The 23888-nt window shown below is 44.3% G+C and overlaps 1 protein-coding gene across 3 annotated transcripts in view; it reads right to left on the minus strand.

Annotated features, from left to right (window-relative positions):
• palld (palladin, cytoskeletal associated protein) overlaps positions 1 to 23888 on the minus strand; it is a 44043-nt gene that overhangs the window by 7966 nt on the left and 12189 nt on the right. For 2 of the 3 annotated variants that reach the window (XM_086047782.1, XM_086047781.1), the window contains 10 exons: positions 16268 to 16443; positions 15543 to 15609; positions 15184 to 15301; positions 15037 to 15099; positions 14714 to 14855; positions 14487 to 14510; positions 13565 to 13684; positions 12517 to 12931; positions 1483 to 2172; positions 64 to 208 (listed from right to left, as the gene is read on the minus strand). In XM_086047782.1, the coding sequence (XP_085903908.1) occupies positions 64 to 208; positions 1483 to 2172; positions 12517 to 12931; positions 13565 to 13684; positions 14487 to 14510; positions 14714 to 14855; positions 15037 to 15099; positions 15184 to 15301; positions 15543 to 15609; positions 16268 to 16443 (1960 nt within the window). Of the gene's footprint in view, positions 1 to 63; positions 209 to 1482; positions 2173 to 12516; positions 12932 to 13564; positions 13685 to 14486; positions 14511 to 14713; positions 14856 to 15036; positions 15100 to 15183; positions 15302 to 15542; positions 15610 to 16267; positions 16444 to 20374; positions 20511 to 23888 lie in introns of those variants that run through there. The other variant, XM_086047785.1, reaches the window with a different exon arrangement.

A 23888-nucleotide genomic window follows, 5' to 3' on the forward strand; every position in this document is an offset into this window, starting at 1 on the left:
TATGTTAAAGGGCGGGCGGGGATGCGGGGGGGGGGGGGGGCGCACACACACACACGCACACACCTGTTGGCCGTTGCTGACGCGCTCCTCTTTAAAGCGCAGCTTCCTCTCCAGGTCCTGGATGACGGCGTCTTTGGAGCCTTGGATGTCCGAGTCGGAGGCCATGCGAGGCGTGCGAGTGGCCGGCGACTTCTTGGGGAAGGCTTTGCTGCATGGACAACACAGACAATTGTGCTTAAGGGCTCTTTTTAAAATGCAACTGAGGAAATGACGGCCGCTAAATGCCGTTTTTGGTTGGAAACACTTCAATGTACTTTGGCTACGACAGACAAAACAGGTACATTTGAAATTTTGAATCGTATTTTAATTTTAGAGGGAGGGCAGGATACGAGTGATATGCTCCCTCTTACGTGTTCCAGTTAAGAGGCAAGCCGAGCTCATTTTTGTAGACAAAACTTTTTTTTTGCAAATTAAAAAAAAAAAAAAAAAATCCCCCCCCCCATTTTTTTATATACTGTAATTTCCCTCGTTTTTTCCACATTTGCTGAATTTGAAAATCATTTTGGTGAATGTATTATTGCATTAACCTCAATTAAAAAAAGGCCAACAAGTGTTTTTGCGAAATGTATTATTTGCAAATCATAACTATAATTATCGTATGTGTTTTTAATCTTGTTAGTAAACTTACTTTCAATTTAGTAAGTGATCAGACATACCGTAAAGTCATTTAAGAAAAGTATTAAACTGTTGTTATTTTCATTTGTTTGTATTTTTGTACTTTTTTCAACTATTTTATTACTTCAAATCTTTGTCGTAAGATTGCAGTAAGTAAACTTTTTTTTAAAAAGTTGAAAGAATCAAGAAGCCTTTTAGTTTAACTCAGCTAAATACATAAAAATATAGACATACAGATTATTTTTATTTAATTGCAGTTATTATTTGCATTACTAGAATGTCTTATACAATATTATCACTACTTTTTATTTAAAATCATGCCCGTAAAATATGATTACAGCTCACTTCGATTAAACGTGGAAAATACAACAGTAAAAATGTTAAATTCATGATCGTGTTTAAATCATGCTTAAACGAAGGATGAGTCGTTTTACTTTTCTTAATCCGCGCAATTAGGCCCATTTCTATCCGGCCCCTAGCTTGCTTTTATCAGCGCTTGTCCAGCTCAGACATTCCTCAGCGGATCGTCTTATCTCTGGCCGGCGAAAGCAGGAATGCTGGGATGAAGGGAGGGAAGTGAGCTGATGAATATTTACTGACAAAGTGTTGGAGGGGGGAGAAAAAAAAATAGTCCACAGCACACACAGGCATAAATTTAACATACGCAAATGTACATGTCATGATGAATGCGATTTCTCCTCGTAATTCCATCCGCCACTTTGCACAGCAGAAATCAACTCGAAATAATCAGTCAGAGCAATCCCCAGTTGTGACTGCATCGCCCCAAAAATGGATTCGGGAACTCACACAGTGCCGTTTCCTTTGGGGAGGCCCAGCGCGTTGACTGCGGGGCTGCCCGGCGTGGTGGGCGTGGCCGGCAACACAGAGGACAGGAAGCTGGAAGCCGGAGACGGCGGGATGGAGGAGAATGGCGACGACGCGTCCGAGAGGGCGGGCGACACGCATGCGGGCGGGGGAGGGAGGGGAGGCGGTGGAGGGGGAGGAGGAGGCGGCGGAGGAGGGAAGTCCTGGGCGCCGCCCGACGGCGAAGGCGGGTTGGCCGACACGAAGAAGGGCGGCGGCGGGGGCGGGAAGGAGGGCGAGCCGGGCGAGTCCACGCCCTTGGGGAATGGCGGCGGCGCCGCCATCTTGCCCAAGGCTTTATGCGAGGTGGGCGGCGACAGGGGGGACGACAGGCTGGAGCCCGAGGAGCCCGAGGAGTGGGCGGCGCAGCCGCCGCCGCCGCCGACCCCGCCGGGGTTCTGGGCGGCGATGAACTGCTTGGGCCGCGCGTAGTTGAAGGTGCTGGCCTGCATGCCGGCGCTGCTCTCCAGCTCCTGGAAGGAGGGGGGAGGAGGGAGGGGCGGAGACGGCGAGTCGGACCGGAGCGCTTCCTGCGGCGGAGGCGGGACTTCTTGGCCGTGCTGTTGCCAGATGGCGGCTTCCTGCTGCTCCAATAGAATCGCTTCCTGAAGCTGCTTCAGCTGCGATGCGTTCCTGCATTCAAAAACAAGCGCAAAACACACATTCATCAGGTTGTTGTTTTTTTTCCTTTCACGTCAGAATCATCAGAGTCGCTTTAATGTCATTATACCACAAAGTGCGACGAACTTCAACCTTCACACAAGAGACATAGAAATTCAATGACCAAAAGCGGGGATACAAAAAGCACAGTTTGGATTCGGGAAAAAAAACTCAGTAAACTGGCGCACATTACCAAGGCTCCTCTTATCCATTCTGAGAAGAAATAATCCAGATTCAAACAAAAAAAAAAAAAAAACACATCATATCCTCTCGTCGGTATTATAACATAGTCAAGTCATACAGCGTTATTCAAAAGCGTATCATTCGGCTTGCCCTGAGTGTTGACACCGTTAGCAAAATGTTTCCACATCTCACACTGCGCCTCCTTTTCCATAACAAGCTGCGGACGGGAGCTTTCCTTTCTAGCCATCCATCCAACCATCCATGAAAATAAAAACACTCATCAACCGAACCAAAGCACACCACACCAAATGTCCATCATCTATCTCCGAAAAGCAACAGCTAATGGTCCAATGCATACCACATCATAGTGTGCACCCACCATGCGAGCACATCTCAGCGGAAACAACAACGCGCCAGCGCGCCATTCTGTCGAGCATTCGTGCCGTCGTTCTTCTTCCACAAAGACGCTTGGCTTTTGCCCGTTCGCAAAGCGACGCCGGCCTGCCATTTGATCCTCATGACAAGGGATCGTTTTGACACTTCCGAGTTGTTGTCACGCAAGCGCTCGCTTCGATTGCAATCCAATCCCGCGGCTCCCTCTCATCATGACGCAACGAGTCAACCACGCCGACGACCGCGCCTGGGGAGGAACCGCGCAAAGCTTCGGCAAGTGGCCGCAAAACGCGCACACACACGGCCGAAGAATTACAAACAAAACGCCAGCAGTGACACACGAGTGGCAAACAAGAGGAAGCGCTGGTGTGACACTTATCTCCTCCGTGCACTGTCAAGGCGTTTTTAGCCGCTCTTTGTGGACGGCGGCCGGACGATAAGATATCAGCGCTGCGCTGCCCTTTCCTCCCCACAAGTGTCACACACACACAGACTAGGACATTAAAACCGGACGTGGTTCCAGCCTCCACAGATCAAACAAATATTTTTTGTTTTTTTTTTTAAATAAAAAAAAAAAATAGCACTCTACAGTATTTCACTTTCAGTAATGACATCATCAAATGGAATGTAAAGAAATGAAACCTTTTTGGTCACGCTTTTTGCTTCAATTCAATTGACGTTGTGCATCACGGCCAACAGGGGGCAGTGTGATACTGACATAAGATATTCTGTACATGGAGCCGCAGTTTTATTGGTCACTCTTCACAGGGGATAAGGAATATACCACGTGAGTCATGTTGTATATGTTTCTCCACTATGCTCAAATATGCATTGCTTAAAGGGTCACAACATCGCAACACCGATGATATTCGTTAGCACGACCAGCGTTTCCCGGTATATGTTAGCATGAAGCTTTCGTTCCGCAAAGCTATGTGGTTCCTGTCTTTGACGTCGGCTGGTATTTGGAAATCGTCGTGAATGGAGTCATTTATGTCTCAAGCATTTTGTTTCGACTCTCCGGATTATTCCTAGTTTTTGTTTATTTGTACTATCCGCGAATTATCCAAGAAAAAACTGGTGGAAGGAGCCATCATATTAATCTCAAAACATACTTTATGTGCCGTTTAGCATGAAAACAAACAGTGGGCCAAGCAACCGCTTCAGTTGTCACTCAACACCAAAAATGTACGACAATAAACATGAATTTAGGTCAGTTTAAAGTTGGAACTTTGAAACCAAACTAAGTGCCTCTCCAGCACAAGGCACATCCCAGAGGTAAAGATAATCGGGATTGAGTTCACGTGCCCCCCCTCAATCGTTTCCAGATGTCCAACAATCACAAACCCTGAAAATTATTTTTCCACCAATATATATCTATATCTATATCTATATATATCTATATCCATATATATTGCGTCTGTCCAGCATGTATATACGTTTGGTCCTTACATTCCCCAAAGAGCCAAAGAGCGCTTTTACTGGAATACTTTGGCAGCTGGCGGGCGTTCTTCAGCAGCTTGATTTCCTTTTTTGGCTGTGCTCGAGTAAGACTCGAGCACCAGCAGAGAGGAAACTTTTTCACCGCGGCCCCGTCTCGCACTCCTCTCACGACACTCCAGACGCAACACCGCAAACACGTTAGACAAACTATCCATCCATACCGCATCATGTCCGTCATTTAAGACAAGGAAAACCCTTACGATCCAAAGGGATCACATCACGTGTCAAACGCCCGTGTGTAAAGAGAGAAAGCTCTTGATCCAAAGAATACCACATCGTATATGAAACACTGATCTACCTCTAAAAAGGAAAAGCTCGGGACCCAAATCATACCACATCATGTCAACCATCTACATATTGTAGCTGTAGAAAGGGATGTCTCATGATCCAAAGCATACCACATCATATGGCAAACAACTCTCTGTGGAAAAAAAAACACAGCTTATGATCCAAAGCATACCGCATCTTATCATCTGTCCAACATCTGTCTGTATATATGCATATGGAAAAGCACCGCGTATGATCCACAGCGTACCGCATCACGTGTCAAAAGTATCAAAGTAAAACAAGAAACGGGGTCATTGTACGCATTCCAAAATGAAAAGGGTTAGGGTTAGAAAAAAACAAAAAATGGCTCACAACAAGGCCGCCGTGTGTGATTGATTATAAGGGCCGCCGCTGCTCACACGTCCCGAGGCTCAACTAAAGAGGGAGGTGTTCCGCCGTCGCTATGACGACGCAGCTGTGTTTGCGCTCTCGGGCCGAGGAGAGCGAGCGGCCCGCAAGTGGCTTTGAAGGCGCTGCCCTCTGCCTGCTCCTCGTTCCAGCTGTGACACCGCATTTCGGTCTCGCTCAGTTTTGGGTATAAATAGCCGCCGCCGCCGCCGAATCACCGCAGCTGGCCGCTTCATTTTACTGCGCCAGCTGATGGCAGGAAATGTTGGGGAGGAGGGGAGAGGAAATTGATAAGTGTGCACGGATGCTAATGAGGCCATGCTGGATGTTTGCAAACAAGGTCAGCCAGGCCAGAGGCACGAGGCAAGTGCTACATTCAGGGGCCGTAGGAAATCGGAGGGTTCAATAACAACAGATTCCCGAATATGAGTCAGGCAACGCGAAAATGCTGCACCAGCTGATTCGGGCCTCGGACAGGAAACTTGTCATCATTTCCCAACGGCGGCTTGACACTCATCACATCCGTCACTTTTACGCGCGTCCTGTTATGACGCCTCATGATTATGCAGAGTCATGTGACTCCTGCCAGCCAATCAGAAAAAAAAAAAGTTGTGGTTGAATATCATGGAAAATGAAATACTAAAATCATAAATAAATAATAAACAAACAAATAAAATTGATGAGTTAATCAAATAAAAAGCTTTCATTTGGAAAAAAATAAACAAGAAAAGGGGAAAACAAGATACTACAGAATAAAATTAAAGAAAAAAATGCTTAAAAAATAGAAATAAAACAAATAATAATAAAATAATAAAAATAAAAGCACTGAGTTGTATTAAAAATATTTAAAATGTTTACTTCAAAAATATAAAACAATCAACATATTAAAATACAGTAGTAAAATCAAAATATAAAAACATAATAAATAATATAAAACAATAAATATAAAACAATAATAATAATAATAATAATAATAAAAGAAAGATGAAAAAATAAACTGTCACAAAAAATATAGATATAATATAACAATAATTTAAAAAAATTAGTAATACAGTACCAAAAGCAATACAATAGAAAGGAACAACTATGGGGGGGGGGAATCTATAATAAAATAGTTGCAATCATTTCCACGCCATGAGAATGAAATGACCTGTATGCATAAGAATACAGTATCCACATGCACAATATAAAATAAATTCTAAGACTTATAATGAAGGGCACATGGTTTCACTAAGCCACCCAACCCCGCCCCCGCCATGGCCAGCCCTGCTTAAGTTCCCAAATATGGTTCCTTGCTCATTTAATGACAAATTTGATCCTGAAAATAACTGCTGCAACTTTTATTTATACAACAATGATAATTATATAACTTTTAGGAGCGCTTACGCAATTAAGTCATAACTCAGTTGAAAGAGGGAGTTTAAATCCTCACCGACAGCTTTGGCAAGAACTATGCTGATAGGAATGTTCCGGGACAATCTTGGCTGACCGTTGCCCTCCAAAACACGGGACGCTCAAGATGTCGCACGATTGAAAGAAAACTTGTATCCCTCACTTGCCTGTCTTGTCAGCTGACTTGGAAAAGACTTTCTCCACCGAGGCCCATTCCCAAAGCAACCCCCCCCCCATTCCCTTCAAACCCGCCTCCTGGCTCTCCGTGGCCTCTAATTGCACACGCACGCACGCACGCACACAAACGCGCACGCACGCACAAAATGGAACCAGACTGTTTTCCTTTCAAAGGCAGCACAGAGAGGCTTTTTCTTCCTTTTGCGTCTCACATTTCACGTCCACCACCATCGTTCTGCACCTTCATCCATCCTCCTCCTCCTCCTCTTTCTCCCTCAATCACACGAGGAATGCTAGGACGCATTCTTCCCTGGATCGCAACGGGACAGCATCTCCATCAAATGAGATTAGCAGCAGCGGCAGCGAGAGGAGGAGGAGGAGGAGGAGGAGGAGGAGGAGGTGGAGGTGGAGGAAGCCCTTCCAAGAGTTTAGAATGAGAATGAAAGCAAACAAAGCAGGACGCTATTTTAGTCTAATGCAAAACACACAAATACAGGAAACTATTCAAACTTCATCAAAGTTGAAATCGCGGCGCAGCGCCGGTCACACAACTTGACCCGCAACTTTCAGCCCAAAGCAAACGATCGGGACGGTTTTACCTTCGAGCGTTTGGTGTCCTTTCCGCGCAGGGGCGTGCAGACGTCTGCGGCCCTGCCAGGTAGGAGCGACCTATATAGAGAGCGCTCGCTCGCTCGCACACTCGGCGGCCCAGACGCTGACAGACACGCTCTGACTCCCTCCCTCCCTCTCTCTCTCTCTCTCTCTCTCTCACTCGCTCTCTCGCCCTCCCGCCCTCCGCATGAGTCAGGCTGTCTGCCAGACAGGGCCTCCTCCTCCCTCAGTCTTCACAATAAAAGAACTTTCAGAGTAAAATATCTTCGCTGCCATGTCTCCAGTCGCTCGGCTGTCTTTTTTCCTGCAAAAAGAGCGCATATGGTTCAACATCTACCTATGGGAAGACAACGCCCATGATCCAAAGCATACCGCGTCATAATTCTCTATATCTGGAAAGAAAATGGTCATGATCCAAAACATTCCACATCACACATACACCATGTATCTGCATATGGAAAGGAACATCATAATAATCCAAAGCATACCACATCATATGTCAAAAGCTATCTAATTGTTTCTTGAAAGGGAACAATTCCTTGTCTAAAGCATACCGTATTATCTGTCCAACAGCTACAGTATCCATCAATGCAAAAATAATCAGTCATTACCCAAAGCATACCACATCATATGTCCAACTATTTATACACTGAAAAGGAAATGCTCATGATCCAAAGCATACCACATCACATCCTCCCCTATCACAACAAAGCACGTTAAGAGTAAAGACTCTCCCCTGTGGTGTCTCAAATCACTCCACTGTCTTTGTCTTTAAAACGGAGCTGAAATGCGCGACGGTTTTGACGTGTGGCAGCGTCATAATGGAAGATGGATTCAAGGTGCCGTTCTCAAAAGTATCATGTGACGCGGAGGACAAATGCAGCGACACGCGAGTCGTCCTTTGGCCCTTCTGAGGGTGATTGTGTGCGAAACACACTGGTTTTATGTGACCCATGCCGCAGTTTGAGCCATGCGAGTGTCGCTTTCGTTGCGACAAAGCTCGAGCACCCAAAGTCAATTAAATGTTCCAAAAAGGTAACTAAAGAATCTATATTGCTTCCAATGATAAGAGCTCATGATCCAAAGCACACCGCATCATTTGTCCGACATGCATCCATCCATGGAGAGGAAAATTGTGATGATCCAAGGCATTCCACATCATAAATCCAACCTCTACACAATTGTCTGTCAATTGTCTGAAGACTAAATAAAAAAGAAACTAGTGGTCCAAAGCATACCGCATGCGTCTAACATTTGTGAAAATGGACATCCCATAATCCAGCGCATACGTCACATATGCCAAACATTTACACATCCACAGAAAGGAAATGCTGGCAATCCAAAGCTTACCGCATCATAGGCCCAACATCTATCTGCCTGTAGAAAAGGGAGACCTCATGATCCAAAGCATACCACATCACTTTGAAGAAACACCATTTGCTTGAATGGTGCAGCTCGGACACATTGTTAGTGAAGAACCCATTTCAGGTCTCGGATCTTCAGACAGACTCACCTGGGCGACAGAAACGGGGGTGGTCAGACCTTGGTTCGTGACCAAGCAATGCGCTACACCAGGACCGCCCGACCCCCACTCCAGATCCGCAACCACTGATGTTCTTGGCGGCTTTCCATTCCAACACACCTCTGATACCAAGAGAGCCTGATAGTTTGACGCAGGGACTGCGCAGGGAATCCCCGACAGCCCACTTCAGTTCTCCCGACAGGACTCAACAAGCTCTGAGTACATCGCCTTCTTCCGTTGGTGGGCTACCTCACTCTGGTCTTCCCAGGAAACGGTGAGCTCAAAGAGATTCACTTGCCTGGAGGACTCAAGATGTCAAAATGATGTCATGATCCAACGCATACCACATCACATGGCCAACAATTGTCTGGAGTAAGGAACGCACCAAAACACAATACTATGGAACATTCCCGGGTGATAACCAATCAATGCTGAGTGAAAGCCAGTGACCTTTGATGTGCATTCAAAAGGAAATACTGTACATGATGTACATAAAGCATGAACTGGGACGATTACTTCTCAAAGTCCAAAGTACTTCATGTGTCCAGTATTCAGTTTCTGGACATTTTTAAACAACAATACCTTTGGGAATGACTCATTTCTATTTTTGTGTGTAATCCCCCACGCTTTTAGTCTTTTCCAGTCTGTTGATGAATCAGTGTTGATGGATGTCGATGGGAGAGGGGGGTCCAAGTGGATGTCTGTGTGAGTGTGTATGGGAGGGCGGGGGATGCGGGGGGCCGGGGTCAATATGCCAAAGTAACATGAGGCCAGGGTCTCTGAGTCATTGCTATTGTTGACTCACTACAGTAAGATAGAGGCCAGTCAAAGTGTAAAACATCATTTAGCAGACGAGCGGCTGCAAACAGTCATGACGCAATACAGTTTCAGATCTGGATCAGGAGCGGCATTGTAGAACCGCTAAAAAAATTCAGGGCCCAAATTGAGATCATAAACAAGACAAGAATCACAATCAAGATGGCGATCAGGAGAAGGATTAACAAAGAGATTTGAATTAGGATCAAGAGCGGGAATTAGATTGAGATTATGATCAGGAGTAGAGTCAGATTTGGATCAGAATTACAACCAAGATTCTGAAATCATGTTATTATTAAAAACATAAAGGTCAAGTTTAAGATTTGGATCAGAATCACACTACTGAGCATGCTCAAAAGTAATGCAGGAAAAATTAGATGCAGTATTGACAATAAGTATCAAGATTGCGATCAGGATTAGGATCAGAATCAGGATTAAGACTGATATTCAAAATAAAAGCAGGAATGGATACAGATTGGGATTATGATCAAGGCCAGGATCAAGACTGAGATCAAATTTAGGACAGCTATCATGATAAACTTTCAGATTATGATCAGAATCAGAATCCAGACTAAAATCATAGCTGGGATTGGATTCTGAATCCAGATCCAGGTTGAGATCAACATTAATGTCAGAATTAGGATTTCAACTAGATTGACATCAGAATTGGGACAAGGATCAAATCCAGATTGTGAGCAGGATCAGGATAAAGATTGTGATCAGATGTAGTTCCATTATCAGGATGAAGTTTGAGATCATGATCAGAACCAGTGTCAGGACTAAAACCAGAACCAGGTTCGAAACCATTATTAATAATGACATCAGGTTCGGGTTCAGGATCAAAACTTGCGATCACCATCCAAATCAAGATTAAGATTTAGATTGTGTTTAGAACCAGGATGGAGACTAAAACCAAAACGAGGAACCACATCTTAATTTAGATTGACAACAGAATCAGGATCCAGATGAAGGGCCAAATCGAATAATTGATCCTGTAGACCATTTCAGCGTGACGACGCCACACACATTGCGGGTGGCACCACAAACATGCTGACACGCCGCACGTAATTTATTTTTCAACCAATAAATTGGTACAAAAATAGATGTGGTGGGAACTCAAATAAAGTTAATATGATAATTGGGGGTGTGGCTAATTGACGATTCTCTCGCTGGGATTAATGTGCTGTTTACAAACGTGATGAAATGACGGATAGCCCTCATTTGGATAAAATGAGATCCCCTGCACTTATGTGTGTGCGGTGGTCCGTGTTTAGCATACCGGAACATTCTTTCCGGGGGACCACGGCGTCCGCTCTCTCGGAGCGGACCGTTTAGTTTCCATGCTGTCAACTCGCAAACATATGAGTCCACTCAGGTCTTCTGTGACCCGCTCTTCCATGGTTCTGTGCACCAGCCCCCTTTTTTTCCCCCCACCCCCCCCCCCCCCCCACCCCTTCCCCGTCCTGCAAGGAAGGTCAACTCCGACAGCTCCCTTCCTTTTTTGGAAACTTTCTCCATTCCATGCAGGTCATTCTAGCCTGACTGGCCAATTGCGTGGCGCGTTGGCCTGGAGTCTCAGCCAATCCCAAGCCTGGCATGTCCATTTAAGGACTGCCCATCTCTCAACACAGGAGGCCGATGGGAAATTATATGATTTTTCTTGACTCTCGTTCAGCTCCCCCCCTCCCCCCCCGGCCCATCTCGGGCCTCTTTCTGTTGTCTTCCTTTGGGAAAGTGAGCCACTCTCGCTTTCGCTTGCTGGTGAAACCACATCCGAAGCACACATGCTGATTTTACTAACAAAACCACAAACAACACCTCAACGAGGGAGCCATTGTTAAGACTTCATTAGGGAGTTGATTACTTCCACTTCCACAAACACGCCGTGAGTCACGGCGCAGCTATTCCACCGATGCCTGGCAGCCGAAGCCTTGATCAGCAACACGACACAAACAGGAGAGAATTTGATGTTATTGTTTTCAAATGTTTGCTATAGGCAAAGAGACAAATTAATCCGCACCGTATTTCATTGGCGTGTTTGAAATGAATCTTTAAATGAAGAGGAGAATACGGATCTGGATTAAAACCAGAATCAGAATCAAGATTAAGAAGAGAATCATTAGAATCAGAACACAGGATCAAGATTGAGATCAGGATCAGGATTGGATCGGGATGAGGAAGAAGAGAGGGAAAAGAATAAAGACCTGATCAAAAATACAACTAAAGATGAGAATGACAGCAAGTACTAGCGTCGATGCCGAGACCAAAATCAGGACCAGAATCAGGATTAAGATTGTGAGTAGAATAAGGATGAGGATTAAAAGTGAGATCAGAAGCAGCATAAGGAAGTCATAAAATCAAGATTGAGTTCAGAATCATCATTGAATTCAATAAGCTCAAGATTGAAGATCGGAATCAGAACTAGTATTCAAACCAGATTTTAAAAAAAGGCAACAGAATCGGGTTCATTTTTTTCTATTCCAGTTTTAGCCTTGCTGTTCATTTTTGGTAGCTAGGTTCCAGGTCACGGAAACACAACCAATTTAATCTTTTTAATCTTAAACTCCAACCTGTGGCTAGTTTTCAAATTTGTATTTTTGATCTGAACCTCAACTATTCATCATTTCTGTATTAGGTTAAAAGCAATTATGGAAATGTAATCTTTTTTGGGGAGGGGGATTTTGTATTGCCAATTGAAAATGGGGAAAAAAGTCATGAATACACAGTGTTCCCCTTGGTATCGCTATTGCTAATGCTGAACCACGACTTTGCGGGGTTTCACTGTCGACACGCATACGGGCGGCATCTGGCAGACTATCCTGGCACACGGAAACATTGTCATGGCAGCGGAATGCTTTTGTTTCCGGGATTCCCCTCTTTTCCCTTTTTTTTTTTAACCCTTTCACAACGCTATCAGGTCTCCCAGCGGCGCCTCCCTGGCGGCGGGTATGATCCCATCCCACTCCCCAGCTCGCCACCCTCTCTCCGCCCACCCCCAGGGTGCAGACAAGTGGCGGGGGGGGGGGGGGGGGGGGGCAGGTACTCACAGCTTTGGTTTGGGCTTGGTAGGAAGTGGCGGGGCCTCCCTCCCGAGGGATGGAGACAACTTTCCAGGGGTGGGAGGTGAGTCTGATGGGACCTGGATTGGAGTGTGGTCAGATCGCGGTGGCGGGGGCGGCGGAGGAGGTGGTGGAGGAGGAGGCGGCGGCGGCGGAGGTGCGGGTTCTGCAGGTGGAGATGGCGGAGAGGCGGGTTGGCCATTGGGCACGCAGCTCATCTCATCGTGCCTCTCCTCGGCCTCCGGAGGCCACAGCTCCACTTCCTGAAGAGGCATCTTGGGTGGCAGTTCCAGCAGGCTGATCTCGGTGGGCGGGGGCGGGGGAGGCGGAGGGAAGGACGCCCCATCCTCTAGTGCACAACTATCTCCAGACACGCCGTTACTGGAGGAGGAGTCCTCGGCTCCTGAGGGGAAATAAACATCAGGGAGAATGGGAATATTTCATTTATTTCCCCCGTCTCACTCTGGCTTTTATCTAACTCAGTGTCTGTGTATCATCTCATCTGAAGCAGCCCCCACTCAAATTCAGGCACTTCCTGTTTACTCAAGCCTCCCTCCCTCCCGATGATGCACTCACTTTGGCACAAAATGACCCCAACATCAGGTAAGGTTCAAAGGGGTGGAAAATTTCCCTTAAAAGTTCTGCAGTTTTTCGATCCTAATTCTTTCTGATTTCAGTCATGATCCAGGTCATGATCCCAATATCAATCTGGATCCTGATCCATATTCTGATGTCAATCTCAATCCTCATTCTGATCTTAATTCTGTTCTGAATCATGGTCCTGGTACTAATTTAGTTAGTTTTAAACTTGATTCTGATTCTAATACTGATTTGAATCCTCACCCTGTCCCTAATACTGCTGTCAATCTGATCCAGATTCTGATGTCTGTTTTAACTCTGGTTCTGATTCTAATTTGAGTGTCAGTCTTGATCCTGTCACAAGACCCAGACCTATTGGTCAACTCTCAGAATCCTCCCAAACAAGGCCTCATTCAAACTGCCACAATGGTGGCAAACGCAAAGACGTTGGACGCACCCGCTGTTACAGTGAGTTGGGCGGAGCTGTTCATTGAACCATACGGGTTGGAGGCGGTGCAGCAGAACAGGCCTCCGTCTTCCGGAAAGGCCTCGGCGATTACCAGGGTGCAGATCTCATCTGAGGAAAATAAAAAAAAGTAGAATCATATTAAGAATATTAAACAACTGGAAGAAATGTCCTGTAGATCCAAGTAGATGATATGTGCTGCGGGGTCCCACAGGGATCATTGTTAGGTCATCTGGTATTCTCGATTTACATTCAATGTAATTATGTTTTTCTGTATTCCTTCCTTCCTTCCATCCTATCTTCGGTATCCACCCAATACTGCTCTAGAAGCTACTTTATTTGCTTTTGATGCAAAATATTTTGCAAATCACACACTGCAAAATGAAAAAGCAATTTATTTCCTTACCTTCTCTTAAACTATGTCCATTTATTTCTTTACATTCTCTTACAATGTATGTGTTTCTGTGATGTATTTTGTGCTGAATTTGTGCTTACTGAGCTAGCCCATGAAGTCATTTTAGGTTGACCATCCTTCATCTCCCTTTTTCTAAACTGCAAATCTTTCACTGCGACTCCCTTTTGATTGGCTGCACCACTTGAACGTGCGGAGTGTAAACGTCGCCCCAGGGCGAAAGCAGTAAAGTGGAAACGAGACACCGACTGCAGCGCTGACACGCTATCCATTTGCAAATGAGACATGACAGACACATGAGACGTTGCAAGTGGAGGACGCCAGCTCCCATGTCGTTTGCACGCCGGTGAGTCAAAACAAGTGTCCAGGCGGGTGAGTCACAGTCTGAAGAGAAAACACCTGAACGTTGAAGTGTGTGCCTTTGTTGTGATTCAGAGTGTTTACGTCGTCTGACTACGCTGTGGGACATTGTAAAGTCAGACAGACGATCATCGGACGCACCTGACTCCGCCGCAGATCGAGGCTCTGATGCACATACCAAAAAAAAAAAAAAAGAAAGAAAAAAGAAAAAGAATCAGTCATTTTTATTAGCCAAGTATGTCAAAACATGCAAGGAATTTATGTAATAAATGCTACGTGATGCTATCACGTTCTTGATGATCTAATATGATGAAAGATTCACGTCAAATGAATATGTGCTAGCGTTCAAAAGGTAAAAGGTCACATACTTTTCTGGAGGATCCGAAAATCCGGGGAGTCCAGGATCTCCTCGCCTTGGCGGTGCCACCTGACCTGCAGAGGGGGGCCCCCGCGGACCCTGCACTCCAGAACCACCACCTGACCTTCGGATGCCTGTGCGTCCTGCAGCAGCTGAATGAAAACAAATGAGAAAAACAACAACAAAATGCGTTACTTCAAAGTCGTCACATTGTAGATCCATTTTGACAAGTTGAGTCAGTCACAAAATTTGTCAAAAAAAAAAAAAAAAAAAAAAAAAAGGAAAAATATGTGTGTAAGAATTTGGGTTACTTCAAAACTTTTGTGTATTTACTTTTGTGAACATAGGCGGACCCGAGCCATCGCCGCCATACAGTGACGACACCGGGCTCTGCGTCTAGAGGAACCAAACAAAACAGACGCATAAAATATCAGAAGACGTGGCCCCCGAATCTGCATTTTGTAAATATTGGATCTTCACCCGCTGCGGAGGCTGCGACAGGGACTGGACCAGCGTGGAGCGATGAGGCAGCACCTCCGGAGTTTTAGGGGACGACGAGCGTATCGTCAAGGACATGGAAGTCGTTTTCTTCTGCAGCCTAAAAGAAAAGGGTTCGCTTAATCGGGATTTTTGTTTTATGTCACTTGTTTTTGGATAAAGCGCCTTCTGTCAAACACCGCCGCGCTGCAGGTTATGTTTTTACAGCTGAAAATTGGACCCAAACAGTGTTTGAGTTTTGAGGGTCGTGATTGATAGCGGCACGATTATCTGCTGCAGGGTGACGTCAACCTTGTTTACTCTTAAGTGGTCAGCAGGTGAGGAGGCAGAAAAAGACATACACGGGCATGCTTGCCGATCTGGACTTTGACGGCGAGCCTTCTCCGTCTGAGTCTGATGATGACGCTCCTGAAATGAGACCAGAACAAAGTTAGATTTCTGTTTTTAATATCATTATTCAAGCAAGTTGTTCATGCACAAATATGCTTAAAGTGGAAGTCAACCCAAACATTTTTTTTTCAAGAATATGTTCTATGCAAGCTCACTAGTTGAAACAAGACATTCTGATTAATATTGCATTTGTGGAATATGAGAAATCCTCCCATTTTTAGCTAGCTCAGAGGGGGCGGCCATTTTGTCACTTCACACACCCACAGGGCTCAGGTAACGACCAATCACGGATCTCCTTTTTTCTGAAGCTGAGCTATGATTGGTCGTTATCCGAGCCCTGAGGGTGTGTGATGTCATTTTCAGCCGACAGAAGTGACAAAACGGCCGCCCCTGGAGATGGCTAAAAACGAGTGGATTTTGTTGCTAAACTCATACAAACACAATACTCAAAATGCCGTTTCAACTAGTGGGAACATATTCTTAAAAAAAAAATGTTTGGGTTGACTTCCGCTTTAAACTTACTCAAGAAGTGGAATGACTTATTTTTGTGTTGATCATCCATATTTCTCCATAAATCAATTCAATTATTCAACTTCTCAAAAAGCAGATTTTTAGTTAAAGAGACGGATGACGACAGGAGTGCAGTGGCTACACGCAAAATAAGGCAGCGGGTGACCTTCAATGTAAACCTCGGCCGAGGTGTTGTCCGCCCCGAGGCTGTTGGAGGCCACGCAGGTGTAGCGTCCCGTGTCGTCCTCAAAGGCTTCGGCAATCACCAGGGTGTGAAGCTCACCATCTCGCCAGATGTTGATGTCGGGGGACTTGTGCAGCTCGCGTCCCTCGCAGAACCACCTGCGCGACATCATCAAAACACTCACTTGTTGCGTTTAGTGGACTTGAGGTTTTTTTTTTTTTTGCACCGAGCACACTCACACGCATCTTAGAGCAGGAGATATGAAGTGCACAATTAGCGTTGGTTTGCCAAATTGCCCCACTGAAAATTGCATTTCTGCAATGCACAATGTGAATTGGGGAATACAAACTGTTGATTATGTAAAAAAAAATAAATAAATAATTGTTAATTGATTATATTGTCATATTTTTATTGCGGGATTAACCTGCAAAAAAATGCTCCTCAAAATCAGAAAATTGCTCCTCAAACGAAGTCATTGATTAGCAAAAGTGCCACGCAAAGCAAAAGAAGTGATTTGGAGCCTTGTACACCAGATGCTTGTGTTCATGAAAACTTAAATACACATTTGCCAAACACATGACAGAGGCCTGCCGGTCTAATAACTAATTCACACCCTTCACATAAACGCACGCACACACACCTGCCCACGCCCGTCTGAGAGTCGAGTGGCAAACGCCAGCCAAGCCCGAAGCGGAAGCGTATTTTACGGGAAGCAGATACGCCCTTTCCCCCCGTTCACTCCAACGTTAGCAAAAGTTGAGTTATGCTCCAGTGAGAGGCATTCATGTAAATCACTTTGATCAACGTAGGCTATTTAAAGAGACAGTACACGGGCCTCGTTCACCTTGTCAACGGGAATTCCAGAAAATTGCGCATAAAACAGCTAAAAGCAATGTCAGACAGCTGGATGAAAAAATTCAAACATGTTGAACTATGCAAAAAAAAAAAAATGCTTTACTCGTATGTATTTTTGGTTGTAAAAGTAAGATATGAAATCAAATCCAAAGTTGTATGTACATTATAGGTTCATTGCCCATCATTGTAAGATCATCACCCTTTTGAGAGAGGGCGTCGCATCCGACGACACGTCACGTGCTGGAGAATTGGCACCTGACAGCGTGGGTGGGAGAAAGTGCCCGTGGTGAATTAGTCAGGCGGCGGCGGGCGAGAGAGGAAAAATGTGGAAACGATGATGACAGGTGGAGCAGAACCCGGCTGGGCGTGTTGCGCTGTCTTATCGCAACAGGAAGTGCTTAGACTTGGCCGACGGTCTCGTTTTAACACGTCAGGCTGCGTGTTAACACAATAGGGAGCAGACTTCCAAGTTTTTTTTTTGTGGGTTTTTTTTTTTTTTATATATGAATGGAAAAAACAGGAGGGATGAAAACCACTTCGACGGGCGACATACCAAGGAAAATTGCACGACTTTCTCTCACTTTCTGGTGTCGTTTTTGTATTCTGAGGTCTGCAGACTTAAGTGGATCCCAGGTTTCAAAGCAAAGTTGCATTTATATCTTATGCTGCAAGCAAATGGAATACGTTGCCGACAGATGTTAAAACAGTCCCAAGAATAAATGTTTTCAAATCTAATTTACAGACTACAACCTTCCTTTGATTAAGATCTTTTAAGCATTTTTAAAATCATTTTCACTTGTACGGTCTGTTAGTAATTTCAGAAAGCTCCTTTTTTGATTTCCATCGCTTTTAAATGTATTTAAATAATTTGTTTGTAAATGTATTTAAATGTTAGGCTTTTGTTTTCTTTGCTTTGCCTTTGAATGTCTTTGGCAGATCTGCGTTTGGTTGTGCGAAGCACATTGAGTTGTGGATGAAATGCTCTATATAAATAAATGTTGCCTTGCTAATGTCATGTAAAACATGGAAATAGAACAGCCGCGTATGACACTCGGTTTTGTGAAGAGCAGCAGGTAGGTAGAAGGCTACTAACACATACTGTAACACTCGACTGTATTAGCTTTTGGCTACAAGTGTATGCTAGCTCAAGAAGCTACAGGATGGACTCAAACAAACCACACCGGTCACGGTAAATCCAAATTCAAGTCTTAAGTTCACAAAAGGCTAACTGTGTGCAACTCTTTGAACGCGACTGGCGAGACAGCAAGACCGATCTGACGCAAGGCAGAAGAGTCGACAGCTGAACTGTGGCAATGCAGCCAACAATAACGTCCCGGATTAATCAACTTTAATGGCCCGGCATCATCACACATAATTACTCAGCCATAGTCAGCGAGAACAGATGTTAGCATTTATTTCCGTGCGGCAGTAACAAACCATCTCACACAAAAAAAAAACAATAAAAAAAAAACCATTCAAAGAGGAAAGGAGGGTGCATGAAAGTAAAGGTGCAGATTCTTTTCTTGGCCCCGGTGTAGCCTTACCACCCATTTCCTCTGCACACAAATGCCATTCTGAAAGCTATTATTCAAGACCTGGTGAGTGAAGGGCCTTTCACCACCACATTGGTGAAACACAAAGCCAAAATGCATGCCATCTTTCTCATCTTCCCCCATCCTGTCAACATGCTCGCACACAAGCAACAGTTTAAACCAAACTTCTGAGCTCAAGGGCCACATTGGATTTCTAACACACACACGTGGATATTCATAGATGAGCTCTATTAAAGACAAATGCTAAGATGCGAATGTAAAATATGTAAAAATGTGTGGCGTAATAACTAGAGTTGTCCCGATCTGATCATGTGATCGGAAATCGGAGACGATTCATTTTTAAAGTCAGGAATAGAATACATGATCTATTCTCTCATGAGGACAAGCGATTTGAATAATGGATGGATGGACGATTTGAACCGCTGCTGACTTCCACCATCAAAACCAAAACCAACCAAAAACGCCCTTTTTCCAAAGGTTTAAATAAAACAACTTTTGTGCGCTGGCCTTCCGAGTGCGTGCAAAGAACCACCTTGGCCTGCGCTCGCCCTGTTTTTATTTTTGCCGCCGCTGACGGAAAATCCGCCGTAGCGGCTCTTTCGTTTCACCGCAAACCTTAAACGCATCCCGTGCCAGATGGCGGAGACGCGATCTGGACAGGAAGCGTGGGAGAACGCTCACAAGCAAATACACTTCACATAATCAACGCAGGACGAAAGAAAATAAATAAATACAAAAATCTGGGCCGACAGGACGTCGTTATGCGTATTTGTCTGTTGTTGCTCCAACATTGTGAAGCTCAGCTAACCGCAGGAGTTCAAGCAGAGTGCATCTGGACCCGCAGAGCTCGTCTTTAGACTTAATTACAAACTACAATAGAGACGTCCAGAGAGAGAGAGAGAGAGACTCCTCAGACAGAAGGCAGATGACGTTTCTACTTTCCAACACACTAACACAACAACCAACGGTCTGTAAATGAGACGATTCTCACCAAGTACACTACTGAGTTTTATCTGTTTGGTTTTCGTACAAAACAATGGAAGAATCCCAGAATCGCAGAATCAGAGTTTGACTTTTAGAATAAAAGCACATAGGAAAGTAACAGTTTCTCGTATTTTGAAGGCCTGATTTTTGAAAGGATGTCACACCGATGTTGCCCCAACTTGTCCTCAGTTTACCACGTAGACCGGGAGGCTTTTTGTCCTCGGTTTGTTAATAAAGGCTTTCATTGCGCAATACGCTTTGCCTTCTGGTTAATCCGTCTGACACAATATGACCAAAAATTCTGCGTGCCAAGAAAGAACATGTCTGTCCTTACTCCCCTCCGCCATACGCCATCAAAAGAAGGTAAAAGTGAGGTTAAAAATTCATTCATCCACTGCATTAGTCATTTATATTAGTCATTTATATTTATTTCACATTGTTTTTGTATGTAACACTTTACATCTATTTTATAAAAAAAAAAAAAATGTGTAAGTACTTTTGGGTGTCGGGAATGGATTACTTGGATTTACATTAGTCCCTATTGGAAATATTGTTGATGTTGTGCGATTCGGCTTTTGTCAGACTCTGGAAATGATTAATCACGAAAAGCCATGTCCCACTGTATACAATAAAATCAAGCAATGACTAGTACTAATTTTCAGTGAAACGCAACAACAAATACTTTTAACACCGTTACCATTTGCCCACAAGTGACAAGCCGCTGCTAGTGTGAGAAGCTAACATAGCTGGCTCCAGTTGAAAATGAACTACTAGTGAAAATTAAGACTCAAAACCTTAAAACACACACATATACTCAGTTTTGATCACAACAAAGTGACAACATCTAATGTCTGGTAAAAGCCTTTGCTCACAAATGACTAGCCTACGCTAGTACAAGAAACTAACATAGGCCGACTGGTCGTCGTCTACTCTGTGCTTCTTTTTGTCAAACAGCACAAAGTGATCATCTAGATCAAAGTCCTTTGTATACAAAAAGCTGGTCAAATCCAGCTCTGGCGCCTTTTGGTCACATGGAACAAGCAAATGGCAGCTAACGTGATAAGCTAACGTCTTCATTCAGTAATTGTCTTCATCAAACGGCCCAAACAGATGGACTCAAATGAAGCAATCCTGTCACAACAGATCAAACCAAACTGTCATTTGTTTTCCGAAAGCTGGTGAAATACCAACAAAGAAAGCAACATTTGTGTTTCTGATCTTCAGCTAACATGCTAAGATCATCAACTTGAAAGTAACTTCACAGATTTTTCAGCACTGTCTGTAATTATTCCAATAGGGACAATCACAACTTGTGCGTCAGTGAGACAAACGCGGAGATGATAAATGCAGGAATGCAGCGCAGTAAAACAGAGGAGGATGTTTCATGACAGACGGGACGCATGCAGCGAGGGTTTCGGAGGTCAGGCGGAATATTCCGGACTCGGCGGACAGCTGCGGGATGACGAGCTGGGTTGCGTATGCAGCGGATAGAAGGGCGCTAAATCGGAATTGGCGGCTAACGCCTAAAGATTCAAGCATTATTCATGGGAGAAATTCAAGGACTGAACAATGAATGCTCGCAATCTGGCAAAATGAATGAATACGGATAACTAGGCTGAAAATTAAATGTCAAACGTCAAAATATCAGGTACACTTGGCTACAATTTAACAAGACAAAACAGTTGAAAAAAACAAAAAAACAAACAAACAGAAAAATACAAAAAATAATTGACAAAAAAATAACAAAAATAACAAAAATATAAGCTGAAAGCTACACAAATTTTAGAAAGAAAAATATACACAAATGTTGGACAAAAACACTGGGAAATTATATAAAAATAATAGTGCTAAATTATTTAGCAAAAACACCAAAAAAAGAGAAAAAAAAAGTTCATTATGTTTTCAAAAAAAATGAAACAATATTAGACCAAAATATTAATATAATAGAAAAAATATATATTGAATTATTAGAAGATATAAACACATTAGATGAAAAATATGAAAAAAAAATATTAATTAGAATTATACATTTGAAAAAAATACTAAATTATGTAAAAATATGCATGTGAAAATTTACAAAAACAGACAAAAATGGAAAGCAATATATAAACATAACAGACAAAACTATTAGAAAATAAACACATTAAAGGAAAAATATAAAAATAATTTGAAAACAATACAAAACTGATAAATAGATGACAAAAATATAGGACAAATGCATTGGAAAAAATATTAAAACATAAGACAAAAATACCATCATTTTAGAGAAAAAGAAATCTACAAAAATACAGTATTAGACAGTGTGTGTGTGTGTGTATCAAACTGTATGTGTCTGCATGCGCGTACTTGTGAGCGTGAGATGCACACACCACTAAAATAGTGACAGACATATGCAGCAGCTGAACTACATATGCGCACACTCATGTCACCAGGCACCATCGCGCACACACACACACACACACACAAACAAACACCCCGACACACACAAAAATTACCCTGACATTCAACAAGTGAACCCACAAATCTCTGCATTTAAACTTGGAAACGGGCCTTCCTGTTTACCTCCAAAACTCCAACATAGCTACTCAATCATTCCTTCACTTGATGACTACATTGAATTAAAGCTACCGCTACATGATCAATATGTCAAACTAAATACTCATAAATGTCAAGTCTTCTGCTGAAATGAGCCTTACCTGAGGCGCAGTGCTGCTCCTTCTACTTTTAGTCAAATTTACAGCCTTGCAACCGCACACACAATCACAAACACAATGAGAGTGACACATGCCCGGACTGCCTGGGTGAGTAGGGCGGGAGTGGGACAGTCAGGGCACGTCACCCCCCCACCCCCTCTCCCCCCTCCCTCCCGAAGGTGGAGGGAGGCTACCATCCCATCCACCAGGGTGAACCCCAAAGTACAGTCACTGAGCCACACCTGCTTGGCACCTCTCTGTGAGCAACTCCAGAGTAGAAGGACGTCCAACCCCTCTCGAAAGGACTGGTACCATTCATCATCAGGGTCTTTCTTTATCTGGTCCCTCACCTGGGGGGACCCTGTGAGGGGCATACAGCACCAGACAACTAAACTCCAAGGGTCACTGAGACACCGGACTGTGAAAAGACTAATAAATACGTCAATGGCAGTGATCGAGTTAAATTACGCAATACTTAAACGCAGCTATAGACTATGACCAATTTGGGTGTCCAGGCGACCTAATTTCTGAATGGTACAGCAAAAATAAAAAGAAGAGGTTGCACGAATGCAACCAGCCTTTCGAGGGGTGCTGAAGGAAGTCATTGGTGACTCTGTAAAAAAAATTTGGGCGCGCCAAAGAAAAAAAAAGTCGGGCGCACCAGTGCAAAACGTTTGTCTAGAGCTTTGATAGAGCAAGACAATTGAATGTGAAAGGTACGAGATGACATAAACACACCCAGCGCCTGTCCTGCAAATTTGTCAAATCCCACAGGCCACAAGAAGGCAGTCCTCTTAAGGACGCCACGGAAATAGCTCCCAGGATCAGGCACAATCTAAAAAGACCACTTTGGCAGGGCGGCACCTGGCACCCGCCGGACAGATGGCGGCGGCCTTGCTGCTTCTGCGCACACACCCACACACACACACACACACACACTCGCAGGGGCCTTCACGTAGGCTTACACACACACACTCCGACTCACCCCAACACACACTCTCAAACGTACTTTCTCAACCAACACGAGACCAGGGAGCGATCCCAAAAGTGATCTAAAAGTGAATTCTCCTCAGTCAGCACACAGAAAATTCTTGTGGTGGTTAGCGTGCTGCTCTCTCGCTCTCGTTCTGTCTGCAGAGGATTACATCCATTCACACCCAAGTGTGGGGACTTCTATTTCGCTCAAGGGGAGACCCCCCAGAGCGGGATTATTTGTGGAACTTGTTACTGGGAGGACCCACATTTCATCGGCGTCGTAGTTTAAGGTGCTAAAAATAAGACGTGCGGTGAAGGTCATTGTATTGTTTGAATACACACACTCACACTCAGGACTTTATTTTGTGTATTCTGCTTTTTACAACTTGTCCGTATTTGAAGGACTAAACCGTCCCAAGTAACTAGGCAACCAGATGACGCCCGATAGGCCCGCTGTCTCGGAGTCCATTTTAGAAATGTTTTAGGAGCGGTTCCCGATTCCCGGGATCAACAGTTGGCCACGGCGGGCTTCCGCGAAGCAGC

Source organism: Filicampus tigris, chromosome 12 (genome assembly GCF_054856515.1).
Source record: "Filicampus tigris isolate MCC_2025a chromosome 12, RoL_Ftig_1.0, whole genome shotgun sequence".
In the NCBI taxonomy this organism is placed as follows: Eukaryota; Metazoa; Chordata; class Actinopteri; order Syngnathiformes; family Syngnathidae; genus Filicampus; species Filicampus tigris.